Source organism: Diaphorina citri, unplaced genomic scaffold (genome assembly GCF_000475195.1).
Source record: "Diaphorina citri unplaced genomic scaffold, Diaci psyllid genome assembly version 1.1 scaffold20, whole genome shotgun sequence".
NCBI classification, from domain to species: domain Eukaryota; kingdom Metazoa; phylum Arthropoda; class Insecta; order Hemiptera; family Psyllidae; genus Diaphorina; species Diaphorina citri.
The window spans coordinates 2,128-28,100 of NW_007377458.1; the positions used below are offsets into that span (position 1 = coordinate 2,128).

Consider the following 25,973-nt stretch of genomic DNA (forward strand, 5'->3'; position numbering starts at 1 on the left):
ACATGTTATTTTAAACATCTAACTGCGGAACTTTACAAAACATCTATGCGTTACACGAGTTGTGACTATAGAACATTGAACGAAGTAAAAGTGATGGAATGCAGTGGATACCCCTAAATTCGTTCTCGGCCCCCCAGGTGTTTCACTCAAATTTTGAGCCAAAGTCAAATTATCTAGTCAACGCGAATGAACCCACTACAAGCTTCAGTATCTCGTCCCTTTTTACTCCTTGTTGCCTTAAAAAGAAAAAGAAGATGCTGAAGATCTAGAACTCTACTTAGCTAAATTTTTTATGCTAGTAAGCACACTTGTAGCTGTGCTGAGCGGTAATGTCGACGGCATTATGCTACTTGCAGTATTTTATACTGCTGGTTGAACAGAAAAGAAAAAAAGATCGGACTCGGCGGATGCGCACATCGCGTAAAAACCAGCTTTTAAAGGATAGAATTTTATGAGGGGCACCATTACTTTCTAGTAATTTTTCTTTTTTTGTTTTTTTTTTTTTTTTTTTTTTTTTTTTTTTTTTTTTTTTTTTTTAAGAGGTTTGACAGAGGGAACTTTAACTGCTATGGTCTTATCGTCCCGAAATCGAGGAGAGAAGGAAGACAGGATAGGAGAAAGCCAGCCGTTCCGAGAACGAACATTATCCCATCAGGATAAAATCCGCCCCGGGCGGGAATCGAACCCGCGGCCTAGCGCTTACAAGGCAGACGCACTACCAACTCAGCTAACTAGGCTGGCGTAGAATTTTCAAATTTCCACCTTCCTCAATATTGTTCTTTGTAGAAACTCATAATAAGTATACATTCTCGTACATAATTATCTTTGCAAGCTAATTAAGTCAACAAGTACTTTGAAATCACAGTTTGTTTGGTAATCTCTGAAGCCCCGTTACCAAAACCAGTCACAATTACTTGTTTAATTGTACTCGAAGTTTATAGTAGGTATTGTTGGGTGTACAGGTTCAAGGCGGTGATAACAACCAGTTTTATTATCTCCTTAAAACCTCCTAAAGATCTGTAGAACTGACTGATAAAGGGGTTCCCCTCCTGAATTTGGTACAAAAATTTAACTGGAAAACAGTAAAGTCCAGTACCTAGGTATGTATAATTTTGACACAAGCCAAATGCAAAATTAGAATTCACTCCGCTCGTTCATTGATGGATCACTATCAAGGTTAAAGGAAAACCCATCTTGGATTTATCAATAAACGGTGTGTTAGATCGTTAAATAATTAAATACCTACACAAGTTACGTTAGTTAGATAATATCTTCTGGCTTATTTTACTGTCGATTATTTAAAATAATTCCATCATAAATAAAGTTTTTTTTATAAATACCTACAAAAAAAAAAAACTTTATTTATGATGGAATTATTTTAAATAATCGACAGTAAAATAAGCCAGAAGATATTATCTAACTAACGTAACTTGTGTAGGTATTTAATTATTTAACGATCTAACACACCGTTTATTGATAAATCCAAGATGGGTTTTCCTTTAACCTTGATAGTGATCCATCAATGAACGAGCGGAGTGAATTCTAATTTTGCATTTGGCTTGTGTCAAAATTATACATACCTAGGTACTGGACTTTACTGTTTTCCAGTTAAATTTTTGTACCAAATTCAGGAGGGGAACCCCTTTATCAGTCAGTTCTACAGATCTTTAGGAGGTTTTAAGGAGATAATAAAACTGGTTGTTATCACCGCCTTGAACCTGTACACCCAACAATACCTACTATAAACTTCGAGTACAATTAAACAAGTAATTGTGACTGGTTTTGGTAACGGGGCTTCAGAGATTACCAAACAAACTGTGATTTCAAAGTACTTGTTGACTTAATTAGCTTGCAAAGATAATTATGTACGAGAATGTATACTTATTATGAGTTTCTACAAAGAACAATATTGAGGAAGGTGGAAATTTGAAAATTCTTACTGTTTTCCAGTTAAATTTTTGTACCAAATTCAGGAGGGGAACCCCTTTATCAGTCAGTTCTACACATCTTTAGGAGGTTTTAAGGAGATAATAAAACTGGTTGTTATTTACCGCCTTGAACCTGTCCACCCAACAATACCTACTATAAACTTAGAGTACAATTAAACAAGTAATTGTGACTGGTTTTGGTAACGGGGCTTCCGAGATTATCAAACAAACTGTGATTTCAAAGTACTTATTGACTTGATTAGCTTACAAAGATAATTATGTACCTACGAGAATGTACATATTATGATTTTCTACAAAGAACAATATTGAGGAAGGTGGAAATTTGAAAATTCTACTTTTCAATGTACAATAAAATTTTGTATTGACGCCTTGAAATGTTTTGTAGATACGCAATGTGCTCAACACTGATATCTTGTAACTTGCTTCATTTTCACTACCTACGTCACCTATGGGGATTATAAGCAAGAGCCGGGGGGTCCACAAAGTGAGTTTAAACTCGGTTTCAGTTTAATAGATCAGTTGCGCTTACTTGGGTGATGTTTCAAAGTCATAGAGCAGGAAAAATGAGGAACAACGGAATTTTTCTTTTTCTTCTACGACTTCTAGATCTTGAGATGAATGGAGTCTACAATCGTAGACGACCCCCAATACGCCAGCTGTCCCGTCCTGCCCAAGGATATGAATCAGGAGGACAGTTTCGAGGACCCGCCCTCTAGTGAGCGGTTTGACAACTATCAGCGTGGTGGTAGAAGGCGACTGTCCTCGTCGACAGTTAGTCCGTCGGATACCAGTACTGGGAGCTCGGTAGATTCCGAGCTGTCGGATGAAGAGAAGCTGCAGATCGAAAGCTCGTTCCGCGGATTGAAAACACAAGTGAGTATATCGTAGGTATGCCAGTCTATTTAGGCCATTCACTCACTATCAGTGCCCTAAATCACCAAAGTATGAAAAAGTATTTACAATTCCATATTTCGATATGATTCGTCCAAATTTAAAATTCTGCTTTTCCATTGGCTATTACACTTGTAAGATACTTTTCCATACTTTGGTGATTTAGAGCACAGGTAGGCCTAATCAGGTGTCAGGTATACGGTATACCGTACACCTGATAGAGTCAGTTCTACCTGATAGTGTGTGTGATCATCAGGTAGACCTGACAGACGGACCTTTTCAGCCGTACCTGTCAGGTCTACCTGATAATGACTGGTTGGCCTTACCTTCGAAGATAGAGCACCTGTTTCTTGTAAGCGCTAGGTCACAGATCATTTTACCGCCCAGGACGACCTTTTCTAAACAGATAAAGTTCGTTCTCAGAACGGCTGACTTCCTGCTACAATACATCACTCGATCATTCGGATGGGTATTAGGTATACCTACATTTGCACACCGAATTGATGTTTTCTACACATCTACACGTGATGCTGAGTTGATAACTAATTACTTACCTATAATGTAATAAATGACTAATTGATTACATGTCAATAATATTAATAACAACCGAGAAGCATTGGGGAAGCACAGATTCGCACAGATCCCTTCCTTGTGATGGGAACTGGACGTATGATGAGCAGCTATTTATAACTATGTACTTATGTAGCATAGAAACAAGCCGTACGTTACGTACGTACGTACGTTACGTACGTACGTACGTTACGTACGTACGTACGTTACGTACGTACGTACGTTACGTACGTACGTACGTTACGTACGTACGTACGTTACGTACGTACGTACGTTACGTACGTACGTACGTTACGTACGTACGTACGTTACGTACGTACGTACGTTACGTACAGACCATGGGCTAAAAATCACTTTTTTGACATCAGGGGATCCCAAAACGGATATTTCCAACCATTTCCCGATTTTGAAAATTTGGACCGATTGCAATACTTTCATTACTAGTATAGCTCCGCTATACTGTAGTAATAGAAAGTAATACCGATAAATCGTGAACTTTTACGTCACGGCATACGCTCCCGTAAACGATGACGTCATAATTTATGACTCCCGCTTCGTTTTTTTTGTGCGCAAGTGTTTCTGCGCATTTTGACGTGAAATCTGACGTCACAACTCTTTGAACTTTTTCATTAGAACGGCAATTAAAAATTTCATTAGAACGGCAATTTGACCTCAGATTTGGATTTTTCACAACTTTTTACGTAGGAATCGACCTTTCATTAATAATATTTTCCCAATTGCAACTCCTCCATTCTTGTGTATTTTGTGTCTGATTCCAGGAGCCTCCCATCACCATGTCTCCAGTGTCTACAATCGTAGACGACCCCCAATACGCCAGCTGTCCCGTCCTGCCCAAGGATATGAATCAGGAGGACAGTTTCGAGGACCCGCCCTCTAGTGAGCGGTTTGACAACTATCAGCGTGGTGGTAGAAGGCGACTGTCCTCGTCGACAGTTAGTCCGTCGGATACCAGTACTGGGAGCTCGGTAGATTCCGAGCTGTCGGATGAAGAGAAGCTGCAGATCGAAAGCTCGTTCCGCGGATTGAAAACACAAGTGAGTATATCGTAGGTATGCCAGTCTATTTAGGCCATTCACTCACTATCAGTGCCCTAAATCACCAAAGTATGAAAAAGTATTTACAATTCCATATTTCGATATGATTCGTCCAAATTTAAAATTCTGCTTTTCCATTGGCTATTACACTTGTAAGATACTTTTCCATACTTTGGTGATTTAGAGCACAGGTAGGCCTAATCAGGTGTCAGGTATACGGTATACCGTACACCTGATAGAGTCAGTTCTACCTGATAGTGTGTGTGATCATCAGGTAGACCTGACAGACGGACCTTTTCAGCCGTACCTGTCAGGTCTACCTGATAATGACTGGTTGGCCTTACCTTCGAAGATAGAGCACCTGTTTCTTGTAAGCGCTAGGTCACAGATCATTTTACCGCCCAGGACGACCTTTTCTAAACAGATAAAGTTCGTTCTCAGAACGGCTGACTTCCTGCTACAATACATCACTCGATCATTCGGATGGGTATTAGGTATACCTACATTTGCACACCGAATTGATGTTTTCTACACATCTACACGTGATGCTGAGTTGATAACTAATTACTTACCTATAATGTAATAAATGACTAATTGATTACATGTCAATAATATTAATAACAACCGAGAAGCATTGGGGAAGCACAGATTCGCACAGATCCCTTCCTTGTGATGGGAACTGGACGTATGATGAGCAGCTATTTATAACTATGTACTTATGTAGCATAGAAACAAGCAAAGTGGAGGGGCCATAATATAGGTATACCGTTATGCATGAGGTTTGAATGTATTCAAGGCTAGCTGCCTTGGTTTCTCTTATGTTGTTTTATCTCAGACTCAGACCTCAGTTCATGTTTTATGCTTATGATTGTGGGTTGTGTTGTCCGTTTTTCGTATGTAATCGAATTTTAAATACATAGGTACTTAGTTTATTTTTATTATTTTGGAAACGGGACCTTTATCTAGTGCGGATTGGATTAAAAAGTATAAATTCTGGAGTTGCTTTATGCGTCTTTTGTGTTGAGTTACCGCAATGAGTGAATAATGTTGTAGATACCTACTTATTTGAACCAAAGAGGTACATCATAGTGGATAATGGTAACATTGGACTGTAGGTACTGGACTATAGGTAAATCTATTTAGCAATGACTTCAGAGAGCATCATCACGGAAGATATTGAAATCAGGCATCTGAAACAGTACGTTGTTCATGAACTGGGTATTATTCTGAATGAACGAGATGACTGGAAGAAGATCATGTCCATCGTGACAGTAGACTGTGATCCTCTCAAACCGTTGAAATACAGCGCCAAAGATATCAAAATCGTGGAGCGCGCTGGGAAAAGAAATTTTCCAGAACGAGGCTGCACGGATATATTTCTTGATGAGTGGGGAACAAGTGGAAGACGAAGGCCAAGGCTGAGTGATTTGATCATGTTCCTGAAGAAAGCAGAGTTACACCAAGCTGCACGATATGTTGAGGTCGATGTCTTGAAGAAACCGGAATCTCCCGGTGACAATACGGAAGCGGCAGAGTGGTTACAAGAAGTAATCCAGCAGGAGGAAGCCAACAACAAGACAGAGTATATTGGAGAACTCATTGCATTCACATTCTGTGACTTGGAACGCGCTACTGATGGTTTCAATCGTAAACCTTATCCAAGACGAGGGAATAAACTAGGCGAGGGACAATTTGGAACTGTGTACTATGGAAAACTGAAGAACGGTATGGAAATTGCAGTGAAAACGCTGGAAAACAATGCCAACTATTCAAGTTCGAATTCAGATAATACAGAAGCTGCTATGATTCCAATCCTACTGTTTGAAAATGAAGTCCAAACTTTGAGTCAATGCAAACACGTCAACTTGCTGCGGCTTCTAGGTTTGTGTAATAACATTATGAACTGTATTGTGTATGAATACATGTGTAATGGTTCGTTATATGACAGACTTGCCCGCGTGAACAATACTCCACCACTAGATTCAAACAAGAGATACTCCATAGCACTGGGTGTGGCAGAAGCCTTGCATTACCTGCATAGTCTCAGTAAACCCATCATACATCGAGACGTCAAATCAGCCAATGTTCTTCTAGACGAAAACTTTGTTCCCAAACTGGGCGATTTCGGCATCGTTAAAATGAGCGAAACTTCAAATATGAAAACAATGTATACTGAAAACCTCACTGGCACTCGTCCTTACATGCCACCTGAAGCGATGCATTGTCAGATATCTACCAAGACGGACGTGTTTAGCTATGGTGTTATTCTACTAGAACTGTTGACAGGAATGAAGCCCATTGATGACAATAATACTATCCTGTATTACTATCTCGTAGTAGAACAAGAAGTTCCAGTGAGAGAGGTCCTGGATAAGGAAGCTGGAGAATGGAATGAAACTCATGTTGAAACATTGATCGGTATTGTCTTTGAGAAATGTTGCGTCTTTGAAAAAGATAAGCGAGCTTCCATGCGGGATATTGTGGACCTCCTGAGTAAAAGTGTTAATAACTAACAAGGGAACTTGGGTTTTCCCTATGGTTTGTTGTAAAGAATCAAAGATTAAAGTGCTCATTTCTTTGGAATCATCAGAACTCTTATACGAGTTATGTATATCTTGGCTTGATGGATCATGATATAAAGTGTCTTCCCAACATGCAATGTCATCGGTGAGTGGTTATGGTATTTGCGAGAAAATTTTGGTAAAATAGGGGGTGATAAACATGACACATGATCCAGTCCGTTCTTTCCCTTTAATTTTTCGTTCTTTTAATTTGTATAGAGTATTCTCTGGATAACTTCTAACTGGACTTTTCTCATTTGTTTCAGATGTTCGTATGTAACTCCCTAGCAAACCTGTACGTGGGCAAAGTTTCCTCAAGGACGCAAGAAAACAATAACATCAACTGGGAACTACACTACACTGGCATTCCTGTCATTATCCTGGATACAGGAGAGACAAAACAATGCCAACTATTCAAGTTTGAATTCAGACAATACAGAAGCTGCTATGATTCCAATCCTACTGTTTGAAAATGAAGTCCAAACTCTGAGTCAATGCAAACACGTCAACTTGCTGCGGCTTCTAGGTTTCTGTAATAGCATCATGAACTGTATTGTGTATGAATATATGTGTAATGGTTCGTTATATGATAGACTTGCCCGTGTGAACAATACTCCACCACTAGATTCAAACAAGAGATACTCCATAGCACTGGGTGTGGCAGAAGCCTTGCATTACCTGCATAGTCTCAGTAAACCCATCATACATCGAGACGTCAAATCAGCCAATGTTCTTCTAGATGAGAACTTTGTTCCCAAACTGGGCGATTTCGGCATCGTTAAAATGAGCGAAACTTCAAATGTGAAAACAATGTATACTGAAAACCTCACTGGCACTCGTCCTTACATGCCACCTGAAGCGATGCATTGTCAGATATCTACCAAGACGGACGTGTTTAGCTATGGTGCCCAAATCAAAACACAAGTCTGCGTCCAATCTAGTGAATCAACATAACCAGAAAATTAAATTCAAACTACCAGACAAAAGTTTAATCTCCACACCTTGCTGCTTCCAGCATATCACCAACGTGGACATAGCGGATAGGGAGAGATACTATTCTCTGCAGACCATGCTACCTGGACATCATGAAGGAGATCATGTGTCCATATCCAACCATTCCACTAATAATAGTCATTTGTAATATACCCTGGTGTGTGTACAAACGTTATTGTATTTTGTTATTTGTTCAAGCTGTGAAAACACGGTGTGTGTGAGTGTCAATGTAGTATTAAGTAAATCAAATCATTATCAATCAATCCTCTGGGTCAATAACTCCATGTTGAAATGAATGTTCACTTCTGCGCAAGTGTAGAGAAGTGCCAAATGTGTTGAAGTTGACAAACCCGAAGCTGTGTCCACACCATTGTCAACGCCCGAATGGAATCCTTTGTATTTTTGGTTTTTGAATTTATAAATATCATATCGATCGACGACCGTCGACTAGTTATGGACACAACTCTGATATTAATTTTAGACCCCGGGATGAAATTTTTAATTTAAACAATTATTTTTGACCACGTTGTCAAGAGTCAAGAAGACGCATTCCCACCTCAACTTTGTATTGTCTTAGTTTCATGTTATTATTTATTCATGTCCCATATGTATGTTTGTTGTGTCGTGTTATTGTTTAATCTACCCTTTAATTTGTCACTTTTACAGTAGGTACCTAAGTTGTTTTTCTATATTTTCCACTTCGGTGTAGCATAGACAAATCCCGGCCAGGGCGGAAAAAGTTGAACCGAAATTCTCCGTTCTTGGATAGGAATAGATGTAAAAGAATGTACCTTGAAGTAATGCGAAAGCGGTACTGAGGTACAATCTAAAAAGAAAAGTAGATTCCAAAAAGGAAAATGATAAAAATATGTGCGACATACCTAGGTACCTAATTATTTTATACCCTCTTAAAATAGATAATATTCGTTTTAAAACATTATTGTGATTTTGTACAGATTATGTTCTAAGTTTTAAATTAGTTGTAAGAAAATTTTTGTTGTACCTATGAATACAAACAGTCAGTGTTCGGATCTATAGATATTTTCTGACATTGCTGCATTATATTGTAACAGTTAGCGTGGTTTTCACTAATTTTCAGTGCCTATAAAAACCCAAAATTAGTGTCAAAGATATGTATATTGTTGAACTTCCAAGTAGAGTTTGTAATAAAATATTAATCTACATGATGATTTCATGCGTCTTGACCACTGCCCCACCAAGGCAGGTGGAATAGTCCACGGCCGTCGCGTCGATCGACGAGGTGAATCTATGTAGTCGACGCAGTGTGGACGGTTTCAGTCGACATCGACGGTCGTCGACTATGTGTGGACAGAGCTTAAAATGTGTAGTCAACAACAGGTCCCGCAACCTTCCGACCTCTGTGGTAGAGAGGTTAGAGCACTGATTCTCAAGGCTCAACTCGAAGGTGCTCGGTTCGAATACTGGCTAGGACAGAAATTTTCTGATAAAACTTTTCCGTTCAATAAAATTAGTTAATTGGTTCTTGCTATTTCATAAGACAACAGCTTTTAAGCCAGCCTAGTTACTTTGTCCGGAGGAAGATGGTAAACAGTAGGGTTGAAATCAAGATAATTAATAGCCAGCCTAGTCAGCTTAGTTGGTACAATTTTGTTAGAGCTCATTTTGAGGGAGATTTCTTCAGTGGGAGATTTTGTAATCGCGCCAGCCTAGTTAGCTTGGTTGGTGGCGCGCCTGCCTTGTAAGCGCTAGGCCGCGGGTTCGATTCCTGCCCGGGGCGGATTTTATCCTGACGGGATGATGTTCGTTCTCGGAACGGCTGGCTTCCTTGTAAGCGCTAGGCCGCGGGTTCGATTCCCGCCCGGGGCGGATTTTATCCTGATGGGATAATGTTCGTTCTCGATGGAAGCGCTAGGCCGCGGGTTCGATTCCCGCCCGGGGCGGATTTTATCCTGATGGGATAATGTTCGTTCTCGGAACACCTAGGCCGCGGGTTCGATTCCCGCCCGGGGCGGATTTTATCCTGATGGGATAATGTTCGTTCTCGGAACGGGTTATAAGCGCTAGGCCGCGGGTTCGATTCCCGCCCGGGGCGGATTTTATCCTGTAAGCGCTAGGCCGCGAGTTCGATTCCCGCCCGGGGCGGATTTTATCCTCATGGGATAATGTTCGTTCTCGGAACGGCTCGCGCTAGACCCGGGTTCGATTCCCGCCCGGGGCGGATTTTATCCTGATGGGATAATGTTCGTTCTCGGAACGGCTGGCTTTCGTCCCGGGTTCGATTCCCGCCCGGGGCGGATTTTATCCTGATGGGATAATGTTCGTTCTCGGAACGGCTGGCTTTCGTCCTACGGCATAAATTAAGTTAAGGTTCAGCCAGCCTAGCTAGCTTAGTTGGTAGTGCGTCTGCCTTGTAAGCGCTAGGCCACTGGGCTCGATTCCCGCCCGAGGCGGATTTTATCCTGATGGGATAATGTTCGTTCTCGGAACGGCTGGCTTTCTCCTATCCTCGATTCCCGCCCGGGCGGATTTTATCCTGATGGGATAATGTTCGTCCTCGGAACCCTATCCTGTCTTCTTTCTCTCTTCGATTTCGGGACGATAAGACCATAGCAGTTACAGTTCCCTCTGTCAAACCTCTTGAAAAAAAATCGGTTCGGTACTCCGAAACTTCTACTTTGCAAAGTTTAAAATAAGAAAGAAGAAACAGAAGAAAATAGATAAATTTGGGGTCTGATGAATTTAAATGTAAGATAAATTACCCAATTTTTTTTATATCTTTATAAGAAATAAATGGTCCAGGTACGCAATGTATATTAGTCTATGAAACAATAATAAATATGACAAATTACTGCCTCGGTAGCGCAGTGGTCACGACGCTCGCCTGGTAAACAGGAGGGCATGGGTTTGATCCCAGCCGAGGTATGGAATTTTATCCTCATTTATTTGAGACTTTGACCACATAATAATGGAGCTCTAAGGGTTAGGTGGTAGAAAACGCCTCCGGCGTTAACCTCGCCTAGTGGTTACCTTCCACTCAAGAGTCTATTATTATTATTAAACCAGAGACATTAAGCGAGTACGCGGTATATTTTGCTTCCACAAGTGGTGAAAATGTCACGCCCTCTAATGACCATTAAAGGTGTATCCGCCACACTGTTTAAGACTCTCGGGGTATTTGCATCCAGCATGACTGACGATGGTAAGACTGTCGTAGATTTCCAGCTTGTTGGATTTCAGACAGGCCTTGACGCTATCGATGGTAGCAGGGGTTGGAGTTGGGGTTTTGGTCAGGACCCACACCACCTTTCTATTTTGCGCTGAAAACGACAAAAAGAAGGTATGATAGTCAATATTAAAGAACAGAATAGATATCCCTACTTATTTATTTATGTTAAACCCACCTCAGTGGTGCAATGTTTAACGCGTTGGACTTTGTATGACGTTGGACTGGAGGTTGGTGGTTCGAGTCCAAGTCAAGTCATAAAATCTATCTAGGTGTAATAATTGGGGAACGATATTTGTGACAAGCATTTATGCCTAATATATACAGTTAAAAATTCCTTCTATTTATTTAAAATTTATGTTTTATTTTATTATTATTTTGAGGAGGTTGGATATATGGAACTGTAACTGCTTCTTATCGTCCCGAAAGCGAAGAGAGAAGGAAGATAGGGTCATTGACTTCTGAAATAATCTATGTCTAACTGATGAGTTCAAATAAGAACGAAATGTGTCTTGGGTGGCTCACAGATGTCTGGCTAAAAAAAAGCAATATACTTATCTATAATTATTATACTTAGTTTCAAGGAATCGGGATAGTGTCGGGATTTCTACTTCTATTTCTATAGATAGATTCACGTAGAAGCTATTGTATACTTACACAAGTGATCGAATTTGGTGCACACATAGAACACTTTGACGTCAGCAGTTTCCAGTAGGGATGTGAAGAAGAATCTGTGTTTACCTGCGGGAATGAGAAACAAAATATAGGTAATTACTAGAATAGAATAACATCTGGCTGGGGGACTTTAAACAGGGAGTAGATCAGCTTCGTCTGGCTGGGGGCTTTAAACAGGGAGTAGATCAGCTTAGTCTGGCTGACTGGCTGGGGGACGTTAAACAAGGAGTAGATCAGCCTAAAATTTCCCTGACTAAATCAATAGCAAAAGGTTGAGTGCGAAGTAAATTTCATGTCCTCACAAAGCTGAGTGCACCCCGAACTCCAAGCACAGAGGCGAAAAAATTTCGACCCCGCCGGGAATTGAACCCGGGACCTCCGGCGTGCAAGCGTCAAACTTCACGATTTACCGGTATTTTTTAAATCGATTTATCTCGGTAATTAGAAGTCGTAGAAGAAAAAGAAAAATTCCGTTGGTGATCATTTTTCCTGCTCTATGACTTTGAAACATCACCCAAGTAAGCGCAACTGATCTATTCTGAGAGCGAGACAAACGGCGCGGCTTTTTATGCATCGTGTGAATGATACCTACTTCAAATCCAGCCGCATGCACACGATAGGTCTGTTTTTCATTCCTACGCCGCATCGATGCGGCGTTTACTCTGCGTCAGGAGTGGGGGTAAAAAATGGAAATTCAACAAACATGACGACATCTAGTGGAGAAATTACGAAACATTTTTTTCATTTCCCTCAATAAAGTAACTTTAAAAGGTCGAAAATTCAATTTTTAATTGCCGTTCTAATGGAAAAATTCAAAGAGTTGTGACGTCATATTTCACGTCACAATGCGCAGAAACGCTTGCGCACAAACAAACGAAGCGGGAGTCATGAATTATGACGTCATCACCTACAGGCGCGTATGCCGTGACGTCAAACTTCACGATTTACCGGTATTTTTTAAATCGATTTATCTCGGTAATTAGAAGTCGTAGAAGAAAAAGAAAAATTCTGTTGGTCCTCATTTTTCCTGCTCTATGACTTTGAAACATCACCCAAGTAAGCGCAACTGATCTATTGAGAGAGAGAGAGAGAGAGAGAGGAAATGTCTAAATCCTAGAAAACAATATGCTTAAATTTCTTCTTCTTCTTCTTCCTCCTCAAATCAATTTCTTCTGTTTACAGACCAGCAATTCCCGTTGACACCCCAGTCATTCCCAAGACTCCCAAACCTATCACCCCCAATAAGGAGCTTCCAGAATCTCAGGAAGAAAGTGGAGGGAGTCTGTTCAGTTGGGTGAAAGACACTGTGAGTCAGCAAAGTCAAAGCATTCTGTCCAAAGTGGCAGAGAAAGCTAAAAATTCCGTCGACAGTATGATCACCACATTGGATCCTCAAATGAGAGATTTCATCGGTAAGATAGCACTTAAATTATAGTGTTTTAATTAGACAGTCAAATTAGGACATGTACATAGGTAGTCCCTTTATCCCATCAGTTTAATATTCATGACAAGCAGGAGAGAAACTCCAGAGTTCTAGAGGAATAAAATTTAGTTGGAAAATGATGTGTTGGACATTCTAAAAGTGCATATACACTACTATCTACCAAAGTAGATTGACATCAGTCATTGGATCGATATCGGCTAGAATCTATTTAAGGTATTTGAGATCAAATAATTTTGGTTTCTCGTTTTCAGGCACAAATAAAGCTGATTTAACCATCACAGTAGCATCAGATAAGGAAGTCAAGATCAGTCCTGTCAGAGAAGCTTTCCATGGTCTTTTTCCTTCAGCAGCTGTGAGGTAAATTTGAGATAATTATGATAATGCATCACCTGCAAAATCCCATAAGGAGGTTCAGCTTTATTAACAGCTTGAGAGAAGTATCTCAGATCAGAATGATGTTCTGAGGTACTTCTCTCAAACTTGAAGAAAAAAAATTAGGTTTGACAATAATAGAGGGAACTGTAACTACTTACTAGGGTCTTATCGTCCCGAAATCGAAGAGAGAAGGAAGACAGGATAGGAGAAAGCCAGTCGTTCCGGGAACGAAGCTTATCACTTCAGGATAAAATCCGCCCCGGGAGTTAATCGAACCCGCGGCCTAGCGCTCACAAGGCAGACGCAAGCCATCCAAGACGCGTTTCGTTCTTACCTGAGATCATCAGTTAGACATAGCTCATTTCGAAAGTTAAGGACAATATTATAGGTCACAATTATGAAAGCATATATGCTTTCATGATTTATATGCCGTAAAAATTTTCTTTCACTCACAGAGGTATCGGTGTATATCCGCGCTGTGCAGCTCAACCCGTGGGATTCGAAGCCGCGACCCTCGCCGCAAACTCCCGAGTTCGAACGCTACGAGAGATGCATGAGATTGTTGGACCTGTGGTGGTAGTGGAGAGCTTCATAGTGGAAATACGACCTGATAAGTAAGTACCTACATACCTATTATTTAATATTGGAGCTCATAATGGAAATACGACCTGATAAGTGAGTGCCTACCCATCTAAAGCTGTGTCCACGCATAGTCGACCCCGCCGATCGACGAGGTGAAGAGGTGAATCTATGTTGTCGAGACAGTGTATGGTTTCAGTCGACGTTGATCAACTATGACTTAATATTGGAACTGTTACTTAAAGAGTTAAAGTACGTAATGTATGAACGTGATTTTCCAGGTGCGAGGCTGTAATACAGCCAGATACCAACTTATGACCACCACCATACAAATCAAATGGAACTTAACAAGCTGTTAGCTTAAAAGGCCTTCTAGGGACTGAAAAAATATTGATAAAATCCACCCTAAGTGTTGGAAACTTGTTGATCGATCCTGAATTGCCACCCTAGTTAGCTTGGAAGGTAGCGTGTTTGCATTGTAAGCACTAGGTCGCGGATTCGATTCCCGCCCGGGACGGATTTTATCCTATACAGATAAGGTCCGTTCTCAAAAGGGCTGGCTTTCTCCTATCCTGTCTTTCTTCTCCCTTCGCTTTCAGGACGATAAGACAATAGCATTTATAGTTCCCCCTATCGAACCTTTTTTTAAAAAAAGTTGAAATTTTTTTTCAATGCCAATTGACCCAAGCTGCCAGACGTCTGTAGTAATACTCTGGCCGGCTTGTGTTCTGCTTACAGACAGACCACACGGAATGGCAGATGGCCCTCACAGGTGTACCTAGAAGACAAATGATACTGACAGCCGCCAAAATCGTAGCGAACCTATACAAGACCGTGGTATCGTAAGTCAGACCGATAGAAAGTATAAAGAATCTGCCAATTTTAACATTGGACCTTGTGATTGTTCAGGACTTAACAGTGTTTACGTATTCTGGACTGAGAGAGGTTTTCTTAGCTGATACTTATACATGTATTCTACACTGGGAGAGGTCCTACCTTCCACTCATCTGGTATTATGTACCTACTTCGAGAATTATTGTTGTCATCTTACGACGGGGATTTTTGGCCTCCATCTCAGATGACCTATAATCTTCTTCTTCCTAGCCTTTTCCTATTGAAATAGGGTCAGTTTTCTTGTCAGTCTGTTCAAGGCAGCCCTATTGTGTACCTCATGATCAGAGTCCTTCAAATATGACGTTTATTTTTCTTAAAATATGACTCTAAAAATATGACTTTATGACGTTTATTTTTCGTGGAATATGACTTTTATTTTCGTCAAATATGACGTTTATTTTTCAAAAATACCTTCACATAAACCAATATACTAAAAGTAGATTAGCTCTAAGAACTTCAATAAAAAAAAAGTCAGTTTTTAAGGGGTACAGAAAGTTACAAGGAGGTTAATATATGTACTTTATTGATTGTTGAAGAACAGTATGAGATTGTGGACAAAGTGACTATCGGCGCTCCTCAGGCAATAAGTATCGTCGCTCGTCGCTGCTCAGGCGGATTTAAGACGCAGCGTTGACGCTAAAGTAGGGGAAGTGGAATGAAAAACACGCGTCGGGTTCGCATCGCACCCACGTCGGAATGAAAAACAGACCTGATCAATGTGAAGGAAAAGAGGGGAAGTTGTAGACTTGTGGAATGAAGATGGCTGAGTTCACACACTTGAAATTTGTAGAAAAAGAAAAATTCCAAACGCAAATCGATACATATTTGAATTTTTGCTGATAAGATAAGAGAAAGTGATAAGTTTTCCGGAATTTCCTGGTTTGTTCTGCAGAAAACGAGGATCGAAGATTATTTTGCACCACACAACGTTTATCACTGAAAGGTAAGTACGCGCCTGTTTTTAGAAGAACATGGTGTTACTACGGCTTTGTCTTCTGTCGAACATAAGATGCAATCTCTCCCTGAAATCAGACAGTGTTTCACAACTAGAGTCTAGACCTAGGCTAATATGTGCCAGAGAGGCAGAAATATTATTTTCTTGATAATGTAGGCATAACATTTGTAGCTGGGAAAAGAAAAGAGGCCAATGTTTCAGTCTGGCTTTCAGGATCAAATTCTTTGTAGGAGGAGGAGGTTTATCTTTAGCTGCATATTGGAATATTGCTTACTAATCTTATAAATTTTATAATACATGAGCTGAATAGCACTTGAGTCAAATTTGGTTGAGTTTGAGGAAATGATTACTTTTACAATCATGCAGGGCTGTATCCAGAATTTTGTCGAGGGGAGAGCCAAGAGTCAGGCCTGCAATCATGGAATAGAGCTCCAAATTGTACATGGGTAGTTAATAACTATCAAGAAGTGTTCCCAATTTATTTTATCTTTGGTGTTCAATTTTTTCAGATCCTTTTCACTGGAGCATATTGGTGATTCAAAATGCAGGAGGAAAACAATGAATCATCATTTGAATTTGTTGAGAAAAAATCATCTGAAGGTACCTAAAACAAAGATTTTAACTAAATACAATATTCAATGTAGGTAGCTTAATCTTTGTAATTTTTTCTAACCATATTTTCCAAAGTTATCATAAAATCTTGTGAGTAAATTTTACCTAGCTTGCCTAGCTATAATATTTAGGTATGTGCTTGTTGGATTACAAGTGGTTCATGCCTACCAGCAGTCTGTCAAATGCTAGGCTGCAGGTTTGATTCCTACCTGGAGTGGATTTTATCCTGATGGTATAATGTTTGTTCTCGGAACGGCTGGCTCTCTCCTATCCTGTCTTCCTTCTCTCTTTGATTTTGGGAAGATAAGACCATAGCAGTTACAGTTCCCTCTGTCAAACCTCTTAAAAAAAGGGCTGTCAAATGGTCTCAGTGTGAGTGGCAGAAAAATCTCAAGACCTACGTCTCTCAGATGAAAGACTTAGGTCTGAAGCTTTTCCAGCCACACATTTTCTGACTGTTTTTTGAGCATGAGGGGGTGGCCTAAAAACTATCTTTGAGACGTCAACTCATTTATTACCTACAAATGAATACCCTTGGTCTAAATGCCTTAAACCTAAACAAATCTGTGCCCAGTACTAGGTAGTTCTTAGCATTGCTACTCACATTTTAGACGCAGAAGGCCATGCATAGAATTGTACGGTTCCTGTGAGACTGCCAGTCACCAGAGTTTCTCCCGTGACGCTCCACACAAGAGAGGTCACGGGTTCGTGTTCCTGCAGATGGAACCGTGATATGACACGCCCTGTGGTGAGCTCGTGAGTGAGAACCAAGCCATCCTCACCTGGGAAGAAACACAGGGCAAAGTTGAACTAAATCTTCTTTTTCTTCGCCTTTTCCCGTGTACAGACGGGGTCGGCGTTTTTCGTCAGCTTTGGGCTGACATTTGGTTTTTGGGTACACATTTTACGAGTGGATGCCCTTCACACTCAACCTTTGCTATATCTTTAGCAAGGGAAATATACATATATCGGTACCTATAAATAATATGAAACAGTTGAACTAAAGGGGACTAAGTGACTAACATGACAGTCAAAATATATTAATGGGACAAGGCCCAAGGGTGGGGAAAAAAAGAAGCCCAAAGGACAAGATTTATTGCTCCCCCGCGGGGTACACATTTTACGAGTGGATGCCCTTCACACTCAACCTTTGCTATATCTTTAGCAAGGGAAATATACATATATCGGTACCTATAATATTAAACAGTTGAACTAAAGGGGACTAAGTGACTAACATGACAGTCAAAATCTATTAATGGGACAAGGCCCAAGGGTGGGGAAAAAAAGAAGCCCAAAGGACAAGATTTATTGCTCCCCCGCGGGAGATACAGGGGTCCCAAATGTAGTAATATATCAATAATATCTGTCTACAAAATAAACTCTGTACTTGCCACCGGCCCTACGTCCCCCTCGGGATTAAGGTTGTGGTTATGTACCGGGTTGGGTTGACAGACGTTCTTCAGATTTCTCTTCGCTTCCAGAAACCTTTTGTATTCGGGAATGTTCTCATAGTTGACTCTGAACGGATCTGAGTTGTACTTTTGTTCTGTGTGATTTGCATTGAAAGTGTCTGGTTCTGTTTCTGGTCCATCATCTAGATCTTTTATATCCGAAATTGTCAGGTCTATTTTACTTTGGATTAGCTGAAATGTGGAGGAAACTTTCAGCCTTAAGGTACATTTCTGGGAGTGTAAAGGGACTTTGCTTTTATCATCCTCTAGAACTCTCTACCAGTATAAATGAGTTAGGTTCTATTTCTGGTTCTGATTCCTTGGGATTGAAATTGACTCCCCAAGTTTCGTTTTAACTAGGCCTTTTATGAATTAATTCCGTTTCGCTGGGAAAAGGTAAAACTAACTACCTACCTACTTACTTAAACATTGATTTTTCAATCCTTCAATCAACTTATCTGATGAGAATTTGTTATATTTATAAGAATACACATAAATACTTACCTCAAGGAATGGAAAGTTAATTTCTTGAGTAAAAAACGTCTCCAGAGAAGAAAATGTGTCTTCTGAAATTTTCAATGAATACCTGTTTTCCCTGAAAATAAAAAGTGGGTACAGAGTACACAATTTGTGAAATAAATTCTTAGCATAAGTATCTAAGTAAATGTGTACACATATTATTCTCAACATACACATGACACATCATAACTGCTGTGCAAGCAACAATTTTGTATTGCAGAATATAATTGTTTCTACAGTTTGGCATGGGAGTGGTAACTTAAAAGCAAGGTTAGTTTACCAACCTTGCCTAACCCAACCCGGTACATAACCACGACCTAAAATGTATAGTGACAGGTCATACTTCATCTTGCATGTCAGACCTTTATGTCAAATAAAATAAAATAAATAAGTCATGCCCAGGGCTCATAGATAAAATAGATAGCATGCCCAGGGCTCATAGATAAAATTCAAATCAGAGCGCCGAACACCCTCTCCCTAAGAGAAAGAACCGAAGCTAGAGATTATTTTCAGCTCATAATATTTTTGTACTGTTTAATTTTGACTAACTCTTCAACTTGTTCACAATACTCAGTGTTTTTCAAGAACAAATTCTTGTACCTGGCTTTCTCCTATCCTGTCTTTCTTCTCCCTTCGCTTTCAGGACGATAAGACAATAGCATTTATAGTTCCCCCTATCGAACCTTTTCTTTAAAAAAAGTTGAAATTTTTATCAATGCCAATTGACCCAAGCTGCCAGACGTCTGAAGTAATACTCTGGCCGGCTTGTGTTCGTTGCTATCTTGAAAGCCCAGAAGAGGTTAGGTAGTAGAACAGCCGCGGTAGACAGTAATAGTACACAGAAAAAAGACGGAAGAACACTTTTTTTTAAATCGAACATTTTTTTAAATCGATTTATCTCGGTATCTAGAAGTCGTAGAAGAAAAAGAAAAATTCAGTTGCTCCCCATTATTCCTGCTCCATGACTTTGAAACATCACCTAAGTAAGCGCAACTGATCTATTTCCAAAAGGGAACCGGTTACGTTCCGAAAATTTCCTAAAAGGAATATACACCTCGCCTCGGTTCAGGTTAACCCTCCATCGCTCCATCTAACAAAAGTCTTACCTCTTGATATGGCGTAGAGTAGAAGGTTCGTGTCCGGGATTAGCCAGAGGTACCGAGTTGATTGGTACGATGAGAACATCATTGATCAGAGGACTCACCAGTTTGCTCACCATGATTCTGCCATTCAGTGAGGCGGTGAGCATGAGTGAGGCGTCTGAATTGATTTCCGCGCAGCTTGCTCTGAAAGAGAAAGTAGGAGAGTTCCGAGGTACCGAGTTGATTGGTACGATGAGAACATCATTGATCAGAGGACTCACCAGTTTGCTCACCATGATTCTGCCATTCAGTGAGGCAGTGAGCATGAGTGAGGCGTCTGAATTGATTTCCGCGCAGCTTGCTCTGAAAGAGGAAAGTAGGAGAGTTCCAAGTTAGAAACACACTACTATCACGTCACGTGAGCTCACGAGGGCAGTGTTGCTCTCATGAACGAAATTACCTACAATATTAATGAGAAAACTTTGAACCACATCTTTCTGACCCCCCATGAGCTCACGTGACGTGATAGTAGTTTGTTTCTACCTTTAGTGAACATTAGGTTTTTAACTACAATATTCATACGTTTACGCGCAGCCCAACTGTGTGTAGAGAGTATCTTGCTTGAGTTGCATTCCTGAATTTCCTGAAAGTGACAATTGTGAAACTTCTGACCGTTTAAAAGTGGAAGCTAAAGTCCTAAAAAGTCTGTCTCATCCCAATATCATTGGTTTCAGAGGGGAAGGTAAAACTAAGGATGGGAGAGTGTGTTTAGCTATGGAAACGTGTGGAACATCATTAGGTAAGTAATTTTTCTAGCTAGCCTATTTAACCTGCCTTGGTGGTGTAGTGGTCAAGGCACTCGCTTGGTAAACAGGAGGGTGGGTTTCAATCCCAGCCAAGGTATGGAATTTTATCCTCAATATAATTAGAGAATTTGACCACAATAATAGTAGTAGCCTACTGCTGGAGTAAAGGGACTTTTCAGTCCTATGCGAGCAGTATAAATCGCTGGAGTAAAGGGACTTATCAGTCCTATGCGAGCAGTATAAATAAGCACTATTATTATTATATATAGTAGTAGCCTACTGCTGGAGTAAAGGGACTTTTCAGTCCTATGCGAGCAGTATAAATAAGCACTATTATTATTATTTAGCTTGGAGGATAGTGCATCTGCCTTGTAGGTGCTAGGTTTTGGGTTCAATTCCTGCCTGGTGTTTCATTCCACTTGCACTTTCAATGCCCTGTTTGGATATGAAAATTGGAAGGTCCAATTCAAGATGGCCCCAAGTCCACTTTTAAAGAGAGCCAAAAATGGACTTCAGATCACAACTTTCAAATCTAATAATTTTTTATGCTTTCAGGTGATCTCATAGAGAAAAGACGAGAGGAAGAATTGGGACCATTCCCCCCCGACACCATACTCAAAGTGGCTGAAAGTTTGTGCAGTGCTTTGAACTATTTACACCAGGAGAAGAGCTTACTTCATGGTGACATTAAATCATTCAATGTGCTCATCAAAGGTTTGTAAAAAAAAAAAAAAAAAAAAATTTTTTGGGGTGATAAAAAAATAAATATGGTCATAAAAAAGTTTTGAAAAAAAAAAAAAAAAAAAAAAAAATAGGTAAGTAGGTACCTAAAGAATATCATTGAGATTATGCCCCTTAACAAGTAAAAGTATTCAATCATTATTATTAAGTATGTATATTTTGAAGTTCAAATATGAAACCACAATACCTAGGTACTTCTGTTAGACTTCAGATTGAGTAGGTAAGTATGTGTATCTGTGATTCTGTGATAAACAATAGGATAATCTAAGTATCTAGAAGTCTATTGATATTGACCTCACATTAAATTCTCATTTCCAGGTGATTTTGAACAGATATGGAGAGATCTAGGCGCACAGCAGTGCGCCAGTCCAAATTCCGGTTTGTTTTTATCTGGACATTGTTTTGTCTTAGGATTAGACTTTGGGAGACCTATTGAAGATATTTTGATTATTTTATCCCTATTACCTCTGTAGAGTTATAAAGTTCTGATTCTACATATACATAGGTAGGTAATAGGTAAGGTAGGTATTGCCTATTATTACTAATAGGCATAAACTCACTCTTCCAGATTATGAATGGCCCAGCACATCAGACTCTGAGGTTTGGGTGGTACGTTCTGCAGGGTCTTATGGCAGATGATACTCAGGAGTATGTTGGCACAGAGTTGTGGTCAGCACCAGAAGTCTTGATGGATGGTAAGAGTGGGTGTTACTATTTTAAGTAGATATTAAACAACAAAAGCTTACCTGTGCAGTTACTGGAGCTGAATTTTTCTTGATTTCTGTTTGAACCTTTCCAGAAGTTCTTGCTTTGTAACATTTCCCTTGATGGCATGGCATAATGCCTTGCCACCTCGTAAAACAATCTCTACTCATCACTACCAAACTCAGTGGCGCAATGTTAATGCCTTGGACTTCAGATCTGTAGGTTAGTAGTTCGAGTCCAAGTGAAGTCATAAGATTTATCTAGGTGTAATAATTAACTGGGGAATGATATTAAATTTGTGACAAGCATTTTAACAATGCCCAACACAGTTAAAATTCCTTTTTAATTCCCTTGGTTATCCTATAGGAAGGAGAAAGTAATGTAATTGTTTTTTTTTTTGTTTTTTTTTTACTACTTCCTACCTGTAGAAATCATTTCTGACAAGGCGGACATTTTTTCGTTCGGGCTGACCCTGTGGGAAATGCTGGCTCTGGAGCCCCCCAATATGCCTATGTCCAATTCCATCAACAACAGCACCTGGTCTCAAGACTCTGACTGCTCCATTATGGAATGTACCGCGTCCGGGACCCCAATCAATGAATCCATGTACCAGAGTATGACAGCAGGTGAGTTGGGGTGCACTCAGTCAAGATTGGTCTGACTGAGGGACCTTATACAGGGAGTTCACGAGCTCAGTCTGGCTGGAGGAATTTGAACAGGGAGTAGGCCAGTTTAGTCTGGCTGGGGGACAGGGAAAATACTAGAGACCGAAAGAAATAGCAAAGATTGAGTGGGATGGGCATCCACTCGTAAAATTGTAGCCAAAACCAAACGTCAGTCCAAAGCAATCATCCTAGGCCTGATGGATTGACGAAAATTGCCCCGTCTGGCTTTTTGCCTGATTGGTAAAATTGGGGATTGGGGAAGGCTCCAAATTTGATTTACCGAGTATGTAGGTATGGGCATTGTTTTACTAGGTAGACTATTTAGAAGCCAATTATCACATTGTCTACGGGGCGAAAAATCACGATATGTCTCTAAGATTGGGGGCCTAATTTCAATAAAATCCACTGGCATTCAGACATGAATGACGCCGCTCAAAGAGCGAGGTCACCACAATAATACTCTGCACTGTCAATGATGCCCCGTTCCTACATATTTGAAGACCGATCATCAATTATGTGCTAAGTGCCAAAAATATGAAATTTGAGTTAGGTACGGATTCACGTACCTACTATGTACCAGTGAACATACTCTGTAAAACGCGCTAAGCTCCACAACGTTCCAAAATTTTTAAAAAAATCCCGATAGATGGGGGTAGTGGTTTGTACTCCTTTTATTTTCTTCATAACTTCTGAACCCCTTGGAATTTACGAGCACCAGAAAAACCCAAAGCTAAGCATAATGATTCTCTATCGAATGTGTTAAAAATGAAATCTCCAATGTCATCCATTTTTGTATGACGACGAGATTAGAGAAGAGAGTACTGTCATACAGATCTGTATGACGCCGTAGACAATGTGTTATGAAGATTTAGAAACAGGTTATGTTGTTACACGATATGAAGATTTTCTGCTATGATATGTGAACCTGTTCAATAATGACTCCTCTCTGTCCCTCTATCTATCTATTCATACATCTATATAACTCGTGCTTCAAACCTTGCATGAAGAAGACTCATGCGACTAGATAAACTCAGAATGTAAGTAAAATGTAAATGATGAGATATCAAAATAGGTGTTCATAGACTTCATAGAAAAAATTCTTTAAACTTTGTAATTATGGATCGATAAAACAAACTTTGTATGATGTTCTACTAAGCACGAGGCATATCACTTTTGCTATATAATCATAGCATTAATAAGGTCCCTAAGTACATGCTTTGTTAAATTATCATACATGATCGATAAAACAAACTTTGTATGATGTTCTACTAAGCACGAGGCATATCACTTTTGCTATATAATCATAGCATTAATAAGGTCCCTAGGTACATGCTTTATTAAATTATCATACATAGTATTAAGACCCCAAGGTCCATTAGGCTCCTGTCAACAAGTGCATTTATTTTTTATTTATTTATTTACACGCTAAGCAGCAGGGCCATGTGTAAAGTGCGTTTATAAATTCCAAAATACGACGAGCATAAATAAATTAAACTCCCAATGCCCCATCTTACTACAAAAAGTTTTTAGTTATCCAGAGTTTAAGAAATTGGGTACTTGGTTATTTTTAAAACACAATACCTAACTTAAAAGACAAAGAGAAAAGCCCTTTTTTTCCTGTTCCTGTCTATTTGTTTCAAAGGTGTTTTCAACACAGGTATAGGCACTTAAATGAACCTCAGATTCTGTTTGGTTTATGAAAAGCTGTTATTTCTTAGAACTAAAAGTTGAAACCCATCTGCTAACACTTACCTAGAAAACTGATGTGGTTCTCCAGGTGCAGACTCTGTTTGTTCCGATTTCACAAAGAAAGACTGAGGTGTAAATGAAGAACATTCCAGGCTGCCAACACTTACCTAGCAAACTGATGTGGTTCTCCAGGTGCAGACTGATCTGTTTGTTCCGATTTCACAAAGAAAGACTGAGGTGTAAATGAAGAACATTCCAGATCAGATTGCTTGATGAGTTTGAATAGTGGAGAAGATGAATCCTCCTGAAAAAAAGAGGCAGGGACAGGAAATGCTTTTGAATGAAAGCAAGCATACTAAATTAACTAAACATTATAGAACCTAAAAGGTATTGTACTTATAAAGGTGCACCTAATCCCATCTTATTTGCCTTTTCCTGTGTTTGGACAGGGTTGGTGTTTTCTATCAACTTCTCAATCAGGATTATGGGTACCTAGTGTAATAGGGTAGGTCCCTACTCTGGTTATTAATTAGGCATTTTTACATCAAAACAAACATCCATCGAAGGTAGAAAGGTCCTGTGAAAATTTTACTAACCTGAAGATTTTTCTGTGATTCAAGATTGGCCAAAACATCTTCAACTGTCTCCGGCTTGAATGAGTTCTGAATGAAATGCTTGTGATCACCGTGATTTAAATGGCTCAGATCCATTTTGGTGATTTCCGACAAAAGATAACCAAAAGGGTGTGTTATGATAAGTGGTAAGTTTCTTCAAATCCCATGTAAAAAGAAAATTCAAGGAAAAATCCTGTGGGAAGTTGGGAACGGCCACTTGTAAATATTTTCATATTTTCAAATGTTTACATTTTTTCAAAATTTTCGCGGGCTTCAGAAATTTCTTTCGATGAAGAGGGGAAAAGAGCTCTGTTCACACACATGAACAAACGAAAATTTCAAACTTTCGACTGTTGAAAAAAAGTCCGTTTTACGTTTTACTTACGTTTTTTCGTTTCCGATTCTTTTCCTTCGTCGTTTGTTCTTTTAAAATTTTGCAATTCTGTTGAAAGCATAAAAGGAAAAAAAATCCACTGTATTTTCGACAGAAAACAATCATGAAGGCGTGGAAACAACCGCTTAAACCTCAGAACGGATCTGCTGCGGAAGAGAAGGAATCAAAACTTATGGTACCGCCCACTCCACAGACCACTAGACTGGGTTATGGAACAGGTAATGAATAGGAAGAAGAAAATACCGTAAATACCATTTCTACCATAGTTCCCTTTGCTATAGAGATAGCGGTACTTGTGCAGAAGTCACGTCAGTGGAAGATTAGGGTATTTTTTTTAATGGTGGGATTTATAGCAAAATTCCCACAAAAATCTCGTCCTCAACACGCTCCCCTGTGCCAGATCCAACTTTCGACTGTTGAAAAAAAAAAGTCCGTTTTACGATTTTACGTTTTACTTACGTTTTTTCGTTTCCGATTCTTTTCCTTCGTCGTTTATTCTTTGAAAATTTTGCAATTCTGTTGAAAGCATAAAAGGAAAAAAAAATCCAC

At 39.7% G+C, this 25,973-nt stretch overlaps 4 protein-coding genes and 2 long non-coding RNA genes across 6 annotated transcripts; 4 read left to right on the forward strand and 2 right to left on the reverse strand.

Moving 5' to 3' along the window:
- The first annotated feature begins 2,303 nt into the window (after window positions 1–2,303).
- On the forward strand, window positions 2,304–9,092 carry LOC103508525 (U-box domain-containing protein 52-like). Its single transcript, XM_026823145.1, has 5 exons — window positions 2,304–2,433; window positions 4,190–4,465; window positions 7,293–7,467; window positions 7,553–7,838; window positions 7,900–9,092. Exons 1-5 carry the CDS (start codon window positions 2,398–2,400, stop codon window positions 8,165–8,167), a joined length of 1,041 nt encoding a protein of 346 aa, XP_026678946.1. The 5' UTR covers window positions 2,304–2,397; the 3' UTR covers window positions 8,168–9,092.
- A 1,633-nt stretch (window positions 9,093–10,725) lies between these two features.
- On the reverse strand, window positions 10,726–12,016 carry LOC113467133. The gene is made up of 2 exons (XR_003391311.1): window positions 11,882–12,016; window positions 10,726–11,318 (listed from the first exon to the last, which is right to left on the reverse strand). It is a non-coding gene; the product is annotated as an uncharacterized LOC113467133 (long non-coding RNA).
- A 1,063-nt stretch (window positions 12,017–13,079) lies between these two features.
- On the forward strand, window positions 13,080–15,804 carry LOC103508583 (protein PRRC1-like; the record flags this gene model as incomplete). The annotated part of the gene is made up of 4 exons (XM_026823089.1): window positions 13,080–13,311; window positions 13,595–13,700; window positions 14,174–14,332; window positions 15,005–15,804. Coding segments are annotated over 4 exons (636 nt in total), but the record flags the coding sequence as incomplete, so codon positions are not given.
- Window positions 15,805–15,955: 151 nt separating this feature from the next.
- On the forward strand, window positions 15,956–16,729 carry LOC113467150. The gene is made up of 2 exons (XR_003391321.1): window positions 15,956–16,134; window positions 16,656–16,729. It is a non-coding gene; the product is annotated as an uncharacterized LOC113467150 (long non-coding RNA).
- Window positions 16,730–17,358: 629 nt separating this feature from the next.
- On the reverse strand, window positions 17,359–18,941 carry LOC113467099. The gene is made up of 3 exons (XM_026823096.1): window positions 18,714–18,941; window positions 18,146–18,401; window positions 17,359–17,540 (listed from the first exon to the last, which is right to left on the reverse strand). Exons 1-3 carry the CDS (start codon window positions 18,903–18,905, stop codon window positions 17,359–17,361), a joined length of 630 nt encoding a protein of 209 aa, XP_026678897.1. The 5' UTR covers window positions 18,906–18,941.
- Window positions 18,942–20,440: 1,499 nt separating this feature from the next.
- On the forward strand, window positions 20,441–22,723 carry LOC103508558 (lymphokine-activated killer T-cell-originated protein kinase homolog; the record flags this gene model as incomplete). Its single annotated transcript, XM_017443857.1, has 5 exons — window positions 20,441–20,609; window positions 21,172–21,330; window positions 21,676–21,719; window positions 21,926–22,052; window positions 22,491–22,723. Coding segments are annotated over 5 exons (732 nt in total), but the record flags the coding sequence as incomplete, so codon positions are not given.
- Between the last annotated feature and the right edge of the window lie 3,250 nt (window positions 22,724–25,973).

Excerpts from the sequence above, each read along its gene's own strand:
- LOC103508525 (XM_026823145.1), top strand. The coding sequence starts at position 2,398 with ATGGGGATTATAAGCAAGAGCCGGGGGGTCCACAAA. Across the intron at positions 2,434-4,189 it reads AGAGCCGGGGGGTCCACAAA|GAGCCTCCCATCACCATGTC; the intron begins GTGAGTTTAAAC and ends GTCTGATTCCAG. Across the intron at positions 4,466-7,292 it reads TCCGCGGATTGAAAACACAA|ATGTTCGTATGTAACTCCCT; the intron begins GTGAGTATATCG and ends CATTTGTTTCAG.
- LOC113467099 (XM_026823096.1), bottom strand. The coding sequence starts at position 18,905 with ATGTGTATGTTGAGAATAATATGTGTACACATTTACTTAGATACTTAT. Across the intron at positions 18,402-18,713 it reads TTAACTTTCCATTCCTTGAG|CTAATCCAAAGTAAAATAGA; the intron begins GTAAGTATTTAT and ends TCCACATTTCAG. Across the intron at positions 17,541-18,145 it reads GGACGTAGGGCCGGTGGCAA|GTGAGGATGGCTTGGTTCTC; the intron begins GTACAGAGTTTA and ends GTTTCTTCCCAG.